General features: G+C 35.0%; 1 protein-coding gene across 2 annotated transcripts; it reads left to right on the top strand.

Moving 5' to 3' along the window:
• Positions 1-502: 502 nt before the first annotated feature.
• Positions 503-8025, top strand: LOC127178476 (C-type mannose receptor 2). Of its 2 annotated transcripts, XM_051131366.1 has the most exons (8): positions 503-600; positions 758-877; positions 1055-1432; positions 1586-1915; positions 2027-2056; positions 2714-2800; positions 4604-4690; positions 7319-8025. In XM_051131366.1, the coding sequence occupies exons 2-8, from the start codon at positions 850-852 to the stop codon at positions 7687-7689; spliced, it is 1311 nt and encodes a 436-aa protein (XP_050987323.1). In that variant the 5' UTR covers positions 503-600; positions 758-849; the 3' UTR covers positions 7690-8025. The 2 variants fall into 2 exon arrangements, with proteins under 2 accessions (XP_050987323.1, XP_050987324.1); XM_051131367.1 differs by lacking the exon at positions 4604-4690.
• Positions 8026-9840: the final 1815 nt, after the last annotated feature.

Genomic DNA, 9840 nt, shown 5'->3' with positions numbered 1-9840 from the left:
TTCATTTTACATATGTGTGTGTAAACATTTGACTTCAGCTGTATTTGTTATAATAAAGTGACGTTCTTTATTGTATATATGTATGTGGTAATGAGTATTTTGCGATTTCTGAGAACCCATTAATGTTTTGTCCCATTGCTTGACTGAATATTTACATGTTTCTTTAAATCCTAGATAGAAACTACTTGGTCATCTGAGATGATGTGGTAAACGTGCCAGCTTTTCTAATGAAAACCTGTGATGTGTCTATTTAGGGCCCACACACACATTTCTCAGGTGTGTCGTTTCATTCCATCTGATCTGCAACATGACCTGTTCACCCTCATTCTCACATAGAATGCATGTCCGCATGATTGTTTTTCAGCTGTCACAGCGACATCATTATCTTTGAAAATATGTACTCAGCATTCAATACTGTAAGTAGCAACTTCATTTTGATCTAATGAAATATGTTGCAGAAGATCGTGGGAGTACGTGACAACATTATTTCTTAAGGGTAGAGGAGATAACAGGCTGAACAACATTCTTAAAACTTAGACTGCTATCAGAACAGTCAGACTCCAATCACACAGTCTAGGATTAAGAACATTTTACGCTGATGTAAGTATTATATTTCTACATTCTAGATTAAAATATCCTGTCAAATGTAAAACGTCATTCATGCCTTTATTGAGGTTTTCGAGAGTTTGTTTTTCTTGAGTTGAGTATATAACATTACATGCCATGTCAACTTGTGATTTTGATTTGACGGTGTCAGATTGTGTTTAAAAAGAGGAAAAGAAAAGGCTGTATATGGACAATGTATTACTCACACACTGAGCTTGGTGTTGCTCCTGAAATTACAACATCATGGTTTTCTTTCTCCTTGTTGTCTTTGGTAAGTGTTTTAATTCAATGGATGCATATTTTACAATTTTGATCTGGTAAAATAGGACGACACACATTAGTTCAAAAACAGATGGATGTTTTCAAGTGTTTGCCATACAATGAAATACATTCAGTGTGCTAGTAACTGTATTAAATATATCAATAATTCATTTTTTGCTCTTTTCAGGGCTTCTGTCCTTCACTTCAAGCCAAATATCTCACCAGTATCACGTCATAAATGTCAGAAAGAACTGGACTGAGGCTCAGAGATTCTGCCGTGAGATGTACACTGACCTGGCACCTGTGAATAATGAAGATGAGATGAACAGTTTGTTCAAAACCATAACTGACAATTCATATGATGTGTATATTGGACTTTATAGAGGTCAAGTGTTCAGATGGCGTTGGACCCTGCCAGACAGTTTGAACAATGAAAAGACATTCCAAAACTGGAAAAATAATGAACCAGATGAAAATAATAATGTGGCCTGTGCTGCAATGGACAACAATGGGAAATGGTTTAGTGACAGCTGTAACACACAAAAGCAGTTTGTGTGCTTTAATGGTAAGATTTGTTTACTGTCTGTACAACTGTATTGTGACTATACATTTTTTAAAAATAACAAATACAATAGTGTTTCAGTTTCATAAGCGTTTTTTCATAAACATATTAGCAACAGTTAAAATCTTTTGCTTGTCATTCTGTCTGTAACAACAGCCAATAAAACATATGTCCTGATTGAGAGGAGCAAATCCTGGAGGGATGCCCAAGAATACTGCACAACTTTTCACACAGATCTAGTCAATATCAGAACCAACTCAGAAAATAAAGATATCAAGGACATAGCAAAAAATGATGTATGGATTGGACTATTTAAAGACTCTTGGTCTTGGTCGGATCAGAGCAACTCTTCTTTCCGTTTCTGGAATTCAAGTCAGTTAAGTAACAACAGAAGAGACCGTGACTGTGTTACAGTGATGGTGAACCAAACAGGGAAATGGAATGATGTTTATTGCAACACCACTCAACCCTTCATATGTTATGGTGGAATGTTCATTTTTTCTCTTCTTTGCCTTTTAAAACAGCAAAAAAATTAGACAACATAGTTCAGCTTCCTGCATCTCTGTATAATATCCATCTAATCTGACTGCCTTACAGATCTGAAGTCTCAATCAACCACTAAAGCAGGTATACTGTCAGCACTCATTTGTTCACCCTCATGTGGTTCCAAGTAGGGATGCATAATTTGGGGGAAGAAATCTTTTTTTTTTTTTTTTTTTTTTTTCCTTTCAGGTTTGCTTTGCTTGTTTGTAGGGCTACACAGTTTGGCACACACACACACACACACACACAACAAGTTGTGGGAATTGGTGTTCCCAAATGCACATTACAAATGATCCAAATTTGCGGCACTTATGTGGAGTGGCAAGTAGGCCTGTGAATTGAGCCGCGCTGAGAGATAAAAACACAGTTTTTAGCTGTTTTGTGTGTAAAAGAACACAGTGTCATGTTTCACTCTCAAACATACAGCTCATATATTTGATTAAAACAATTTAGTTTGATTACACAAACCCATTAATCGTGAATAATAATACGACTAATCGTGAAGGCCTAGTTTAAGTCTGCTTGCACTTCTTTCTCCTGCAGAACAATAAGAGAGGACATTTTGAAGAATGCATTAACTTTAAAAAAAATATCAAACTGTCTTCTTTTAAGCTCCACAGAATAAAGAATGCCATACAGTTCTAAAACGACATGAGGGTGACAGAATTTTCATATTTGGGTGGAGAATTGCTTTTATCCTCTGAACCTTTTAACACTTGTTTGATGTTCTCACTGATATAGCTACTCCTATACCAGCAACAACTAATACTGAAGGGGGAAATACAAGCACACAATCAACACAAACACTCACTACAGGTCCAGAGCAAGGTAAGAGAAATTTACTTTTATGAATTCATATGATTTTTGCTAAATATTACATATTTTATGAGTTCCCCAATTCGTATGAAAATCGTACAAAATTATATGTGTGGGGTCGTACGGATTTGTACAAGTTAGACACCATAAAATATGCACGAATTGTTCATATGCACGGAGCATTCTTTAGAACTTTCCCATCATGATAAGCCAGCTGGTAAATTTCCAGTGTAGGTGGAGGCTCTTGAGACTACTCTCCTGCCTCGTTCTTATCAGAAACTGAAAAACATAATAATTGCAACATCGTAAATAATGATAGTGGCATGAGCCTGGTAATCCTAGAAGACTACATAGACATGTAGTTGTACATTTAATTGCTGACAGCTAAACACTGTAATAACTGTTTAATCTAACGTTAGCAAGCTAGATGCTTCTCTCTTCAACGACATCTTAATAGTATTCTTAATAATCAATGACTTGCCTTAGTCATGAACACATTTTTAAAATCTTGTACTATTTAAAAGCCTTTATTATTTTTCGACTCTACAGCTGGTTAGGTATGATTTGATGCTGGTTTAAGCTGGTCCTTGACCAGCAACATGACCAGCATAAACCAGCAAAGGATCAGCATGAACCAGCAAAGGACCAGCTTGAACCAGCAACGGACCAGCTTAAACCAGCATCAAAACATACCTAACCAGCATCCCAGCATCAAAACATACCTACCAGCATATGCTGTTTTTTTCACCAGGGCTGTGCAGTAAAATTCACTTCAAAGATTCACTTTTCATTCATAAAAATTCACAAGGAAAACAAAGAAATGAAATTATAACCACATAACCCTTGTAAACACATAATGGCAGTAGAGGATCACTCATTGGCTGCAACTGCCATTTCAACTCCCATAGTTTTTCCACGTCTTCCTTTTTGATTTATTATAAAATTACTAGTATAACAAATTTTAGTACTTTTACCATACTGAAGTATATAGCGAGTGCAGAAAGTCATTAAAATAAATAAATAACCAAGCTCAGACACAAACAGCCTATAAGGGTGAATTATTTAAATACTTAGCCTACATATAGTTTACTACAAATGAAATAAGTTAAATATTAATGGTATAAGAATTAAATAATGCATTCAATATAAATCAATATGAATTTGAAATACTTTAGATTTAATTTAATAACTACATCTTTATACTTACATTTAATAACAGCATATCTTGAACTGTAAAAGCTAGCCTATATTCAACAAACACAAGAATATTACTACTGTAGTTTTGTTCTTCTGAATTTAGTCTGAATCATTTAAGACTTAAGCTCTATTTTTGACATCTGCTTGTCTGATGTTTCATTTGGTTATATACTTGAAGATGAAGATTATGTGGAGCGGCAAGTAGGCCTGTGGACTGAGCCGCGCTGAGAGACAAAAAACACAGTTTTTAGCTGCTTCGTGTGTAAAAGAACACAGTGTCATGTTTCACTCTCAAACATACAGCGCATATATTTGATTAAAACAATTTAGTTTGATTAGACAAACCCATTAATCGTAAATAATAATACGACTAATCGTGAAGGCCTAGTTTAAGTCTGCTTGCACTTCTTTCTCCTGCAGAACAATAAGAGAGGATATTTTGAAGAATGCATTAACTTTAAAAAAAATATCAAACTGTCTTCTTTTAAGCTCCACAGAATAAAGAATGCCACAAAGTTCTAAAACGACATGAGGGTGACAGAATTTTCATATTTGGGTGGAGAATTGCTTTTATTCTCTGAACCTTTTAACACTTGTTTGATGTTCTCACTGATATAGCTACTCCTAGACCAGCAACAACTAGTACTGAGGGGGGAAATACAAGCACACAACCAACACAAACACTCACTACAGGTCCAGAGCAAGGTAAGAGAAATTCACTTTTATGAATTCATATGATTTTTGCTAAATATTACATATTTTATGAGTTCCCCAATTCGTATGAATTCGTACGAATGGTCTACCTCTAACCCCACCCCTAAACCTAGTCATTATTGGGGTCTAGACAAATTGTACAAAATTATACAAGTGCGGTCGTACGGATTCGTACGAGTTAGACACCATAAAATATGCACAAATTGACCATATGCACAGAGCGTTCTTTAGAACTTTCCCATCATGATAAGCCAGCTGGTAAATTTCCTGTGTAGGTGGAGGCTCTTGAGACTACTCTCCTGCCTCGTTCTTATCAGAAACTGAAAAACATAATAATTGCAACATCGTAAATAATGATAGCGGCATGAGCCTGGTAATCCTAGAAGACTACATAGACATGTAGCTGCACATTTAAATGCTGACAGCTAAACACTATAATAACTGTTTAATCTAACGTTAGCAAGCTAGAGATGCTTCTCTTCAACGACATCGTAATAGTATTCTTAATAATCAATGACTTGCCTTAGTCATGAACACATTTTTAAAATCTTGTACTATTTAAAAGCCTTTATTATTTTTCGACTCTACAGCTGGTTAGGTATGATTTGATGCTGGTTTAAGCTGGTCCTTTGCTGGTTTATGCTGGTCCTTGACCAGCAACATGACCAGCATAAACCAGCAAAGGATCAGCATGAACCAGCAAAGGACCAGCTTGAACCAGCAACGGACCAGCTTAAACCAGCATCAAAACATACCTAACCAGCATCCCAGCATCAAAACATACCTACCAGCATATGCTGTTTTTTTCACCAGGGCTGTGAAGTAAAATTCACTTCAAAGATTCACTTTTCATTCATAAAAATTCACAAGGAAAACAAAGAAATGAAATTATAACCACATAACCCTTGTAAACACATAATGGCAGTAGAGGATCACTCATTGGCTGCAACTGCCATTTCAACTCCCATAGTTTTTCCACGTCTTCCTTTTCGATTTATTATAAAATTACTAGTCTAACAAATTTTAGTACTTTTACCATACTGAAGTATATAGCGAGTGCAGAAAGTCATTAAAATAAATAAATAACCAAGCTCAGACACAAACAGCCTGAGCTGTGAATTATTTAAATACTTAGCCTATATATAGTTTACTACAAATGAAATAAGTTAAATATTAATGGTATAAGAATTAAAAAATGCATTCAATATAAATCAATATGAATTTGAAATATTTTAGATTTAATTTAATAACTACATCTTTTTACATACATTTAATAACAGCTTATCTTGAACTGTAAAAGCTAGCCTATATTCAACAAACACAAGAATATTACTACTGTAGTTTTGTTCTTCTGAATTTAGTCTGAATCATTTAAGACTTAAGCTCTATTTTTGACATCGGCTTGTCAGATGTTTCATTCAGTTATTACTGTCAATCATATTAAATGACTCATGCATATTTAGCAGATTTACTCTAGTCCTCTTACACAAACAAAACTTTTCTTCAAATTGTGAATGGATTATGTAGAGAAAATGAGCAAAGGACACTCCTATTATGACAAAGTACAGTTGACCGGAAATGACTGAGCTGGCTTGCCTAAAACAAGGAAGTAATCTGTGTATATGGTCATTTGGTCACGAGATAGCGACTGATTTTTCGGTTTTAATTTCTGCAGGTAATGGCAGAACATGTGACAATCTTTATATGTGAATCATTGACTGATTTGTTGAAAAACAGATTATAAAACAGATAGTTCTGGTCCTTGATTCAGTTGTGTTCAAAGCTGTTGTAAATTACTCTACAAACATACACCTTTGTTTACGTCTAACCACTTTGTTGCAACCACAACCGTTTCTGAGGAACTACATTGTTTGGTGGAAGAATAATATTTTTATTTGCTCTGTTTTATTTTGTGAAACCTTACTACATATATGGAATAACCGTTTTATAAAAGCAATAAGCCCAGTGAAGCCATGGTTTACAGTGAATTTAAACAGCTAAGGGGGTTTTAGGCACTTTGCTTCGTGCCTAACAATGCCCCTTATAAATTCACTGTAAGCCACGGCTTCTTGGGGCTTATTGCTTTATTTACTCATGAATGCAACTTCTTTGTTGCTCTGAGACATGCTTTGGCTTTGTTGGGAATTCTTTCATTGCCAGAGACAAAGTAATTGGCAAAAAAGCTACTTAATATTACCTTCTTGATTATTTAAATGTTGTATCATAACAACCGCACAGTAGCTTGTGATATTGTTATATAACATATTAGTATACTTACACTTTTTTAAATAAAGAATAATTTTACTCTTATGCTTGCGGCCCTGAGTAAACACATTTTCAGAGTTCAACAAATAGTACATATAAAACTAGTCTTATTATTTAAATATATGCTATCATTTATCAAGTTAAGTCACCTTTATTCAAATAGAAATTTATACAGACTGTGTCAAAGAAGCTTCACAGTAATAAATAGGAAAATAACATTGTTTTAATGTTGCAGAATGCAGTCAATGCAGTTGAATCGATAATATTCCAAAATACTGTCTTATGTTATACCATATAAATGAGTATTATACCTTTTTCCTTATTGTTGCACTTACAATTTACAACTCCCCAAAGATAACCTGATTCTGGTCCGTGAGAACCTGACGTGGTCCGAAGCTCTGACTTACTGCAGAAAGCACCACATAGACCTGGTCTCCATTCACAGTGGGGAGCTTCAGAACAGGGCAGCGAGAAAAGCCATCCAGGCTTCGACTTCTTATGTGTGGCTGGGTCTTCGTTACACCTGCAAATTTAACTTCTGGTTCTGGATAAAGAACAGAGAAACAGGCTGCTATCAGAACTGGGCTTCTGGTCACGGGCCACATGGTTATGAAGAGTGTGGGCTGTCAGGAGCTATGGAGTCCACTGGGAGGCACCGTTGGGTTGGGAAACCAGAGAGCGAAAGACTCAATTTCATCTGCCAAATATGTACTAATGCATTTTAACCATAAAGAATGATGGAAAACTGTTAAGATGCAGTCAGAGAGAAACTGCTTGTCGTGCACTTTTATTTGATCCTATACGTTTTAAAGGATACTGGAAGATTTACATGTTATTCCACGAAATCCAACAAAATAAACTGTTAGCATCAAAACACACTGATGTTACATTTTTCATCTGGGTTTTTAATTCATGTATATTATTATTATTTCTTCTTTGTTTGGCTTTAATTTAAAGTTACAACAGAATAGTGTGCCTATTATTATAACTGTTGAATAGTACCAGCAATTATGTGATCTGTATCTGAACACGTCTGATTAAAGCTCTTTCATATCCTTTCATTTTTATATGCTTGTTCTGAACATGGCTGTAATGTCTGAAATAATACAAAAATCATTTTACATATTGTAAGATGAATCATATTACTTTTTAAAATATTGTAATGTTATAATGAGATCACAATATTGTACACAAACAAATTAAATAATATTTGTTCAAGAAGTTTGTTGCACAACATAATGTTAATTGGCAAAGCTGTGGTTTTAGACCTTTCCACGTAAGTATTTAAATGTTTCAAATAAGTATTCAAATTATTTTAGTCTATTATGAGGTAGTTTACAACAGAGGATCAAAGAACTCTTTGTGCTTTGTGTCCCTCTCTGCATTCTGTAGCAGGAACACAAGTGTGGTTTTCATTTGCCATCTAGTTATTTTAAAGGGAAAGAGTGTAATGAGAACTGTAATATGCTTACCACACTGGATGAATGTGTCTATTAGTCTATAGCTTTTCTATGAAGACTGCACCATCATGCTGTTTATACTCCTCGCTGTCTTAGGTAAGCTTTTTAATACAGACTTTCTTTCCTAGCTGCTGAAACTGCAGATGTAATTAAGCATTTACTGCCATTATGGACAAGAGCATCCTTATTTATTTATTTTCAAGGCATTAATTAATCAATTTTTATCCTATGCTGTTCTCAGGGATTTTGCCCTTCACTTCAAGCCAAATATCTCACCAGTATCACTTCATAAATATCAGAAAGAACTGGACTGAGGCTCAGAGATTCTGCCGTGAGATGTACACTGACCTGGCGACTGTGAATAATGAAAATGAGATGAACAGCTTGTTCAAAACCATAACTGATTATTCATATGATGTGTACATTGGACTTTATAGAGGTGAAGTGTTCAGATGGCACTGGAGCCTGCCAGACAGATTCTATGATGAAAAAAAGACATTCCAAAACTGGATAATTAACAAACCAGATGAAAATAATAATGAGGGCTGTGCTGCAATAAACAACAATGGGAAATGGTTTAGTGATAGTTGTGACACACAAAGGCAATTTGTATGCTTTAATGGTAGGATTTTCTAAAATATTTTACACATTAGTTCCATAATGCACCCACTGATTTCTTTTAACGTAACAGACATGATGCATATGGAGTTTTACAGTTTATTTTAAACTTTTTTTTCTGTAGAAAAACTAAATTTTATCCTGATTAATGAGGAAAAATCCTGGAGGGAGGCTCAAGAATATTGCAGAGATCACACAGATTTAGCTTATGCCAGAACCAATGCAGGAAATCATGATATCCTTCACAATATGGGATTGCTAAAAAATGTGTGGATTGGACCATTTAAAGATGCTTGGTCGTGGTCCGATCAGAGCAACATTTCTTTCCGTTTCTGGAATTTCAGCCAGCCAGAACACATCAGCAGGCACCACAACTGTACTGCAGTGATGGTAAAACAAAAAGGGAGATGGAATAACATTCAGTGTAATATCACTCTGCCCTTCATTTGTCATGGTGGTGCGGTTCATCACTTTCTTCTCAGCTGCCTTTAAAACTGCACATTACAGTTTTATAAGACAATTTTTATTTACTGTCCCTCTGTAGGTAATACATCTCTATTTTGCATTCTTTGCAGATCTGAAACCAATCACTAAACCAGTGACAACAGCCAGACAGAACCCAAGTACATCTATCACACATTCATCCTCAGAAATCTAAAAAGTGGCATGGGAAGGGATAAAATAGAATAAAATGAGCAGCTACAAAATAATACCTTTTCACAGATTGTTATAGAACAGTCCACATTTAAATATAGACTACATAAAAGCCTTAATTATAAATATTATAAATGTTATTTA

Source organism: Labeo rohita, chromosome 16 (genome assembly GCF_022985175.1).
Source record: "Labeo rohita strain BAU-BD-2019 chromosome 16, IGBB_LRoh.1.0, whole genome shotgun sequence".
NCBI lineage: Eukaryota > Metazoa > Chordata > Actinopteri > Cypriniformes > Cyprinidae > Labeo > Labeo rohita.
Note: the sequence above shows the minus strand (reverse complement) of the source record. Positions and strands in the feature narration are given on the sequence as shown.

Coding starts and splice junctions, on each gene's coding strand:
- LOC127178476 (XM_051131366.1), top strand. CDS start 850: ATGGTTTTCTTTCTCCTTGTTGTCTTTG. Junction 1,433..1,585: donor GCAGTTTGTGTGCTTTAATG/GTAAGATTTGTT, acceptor CTGTAACAACAG/CCAATAAAACATATGTCCTG. Junction 2,057..2,713: donor TCAATCAACCACTAAAGCAG/GTATACTGTCAG, acceptor TCACTGATATAG/CTACTCCTATACCAGCAACA.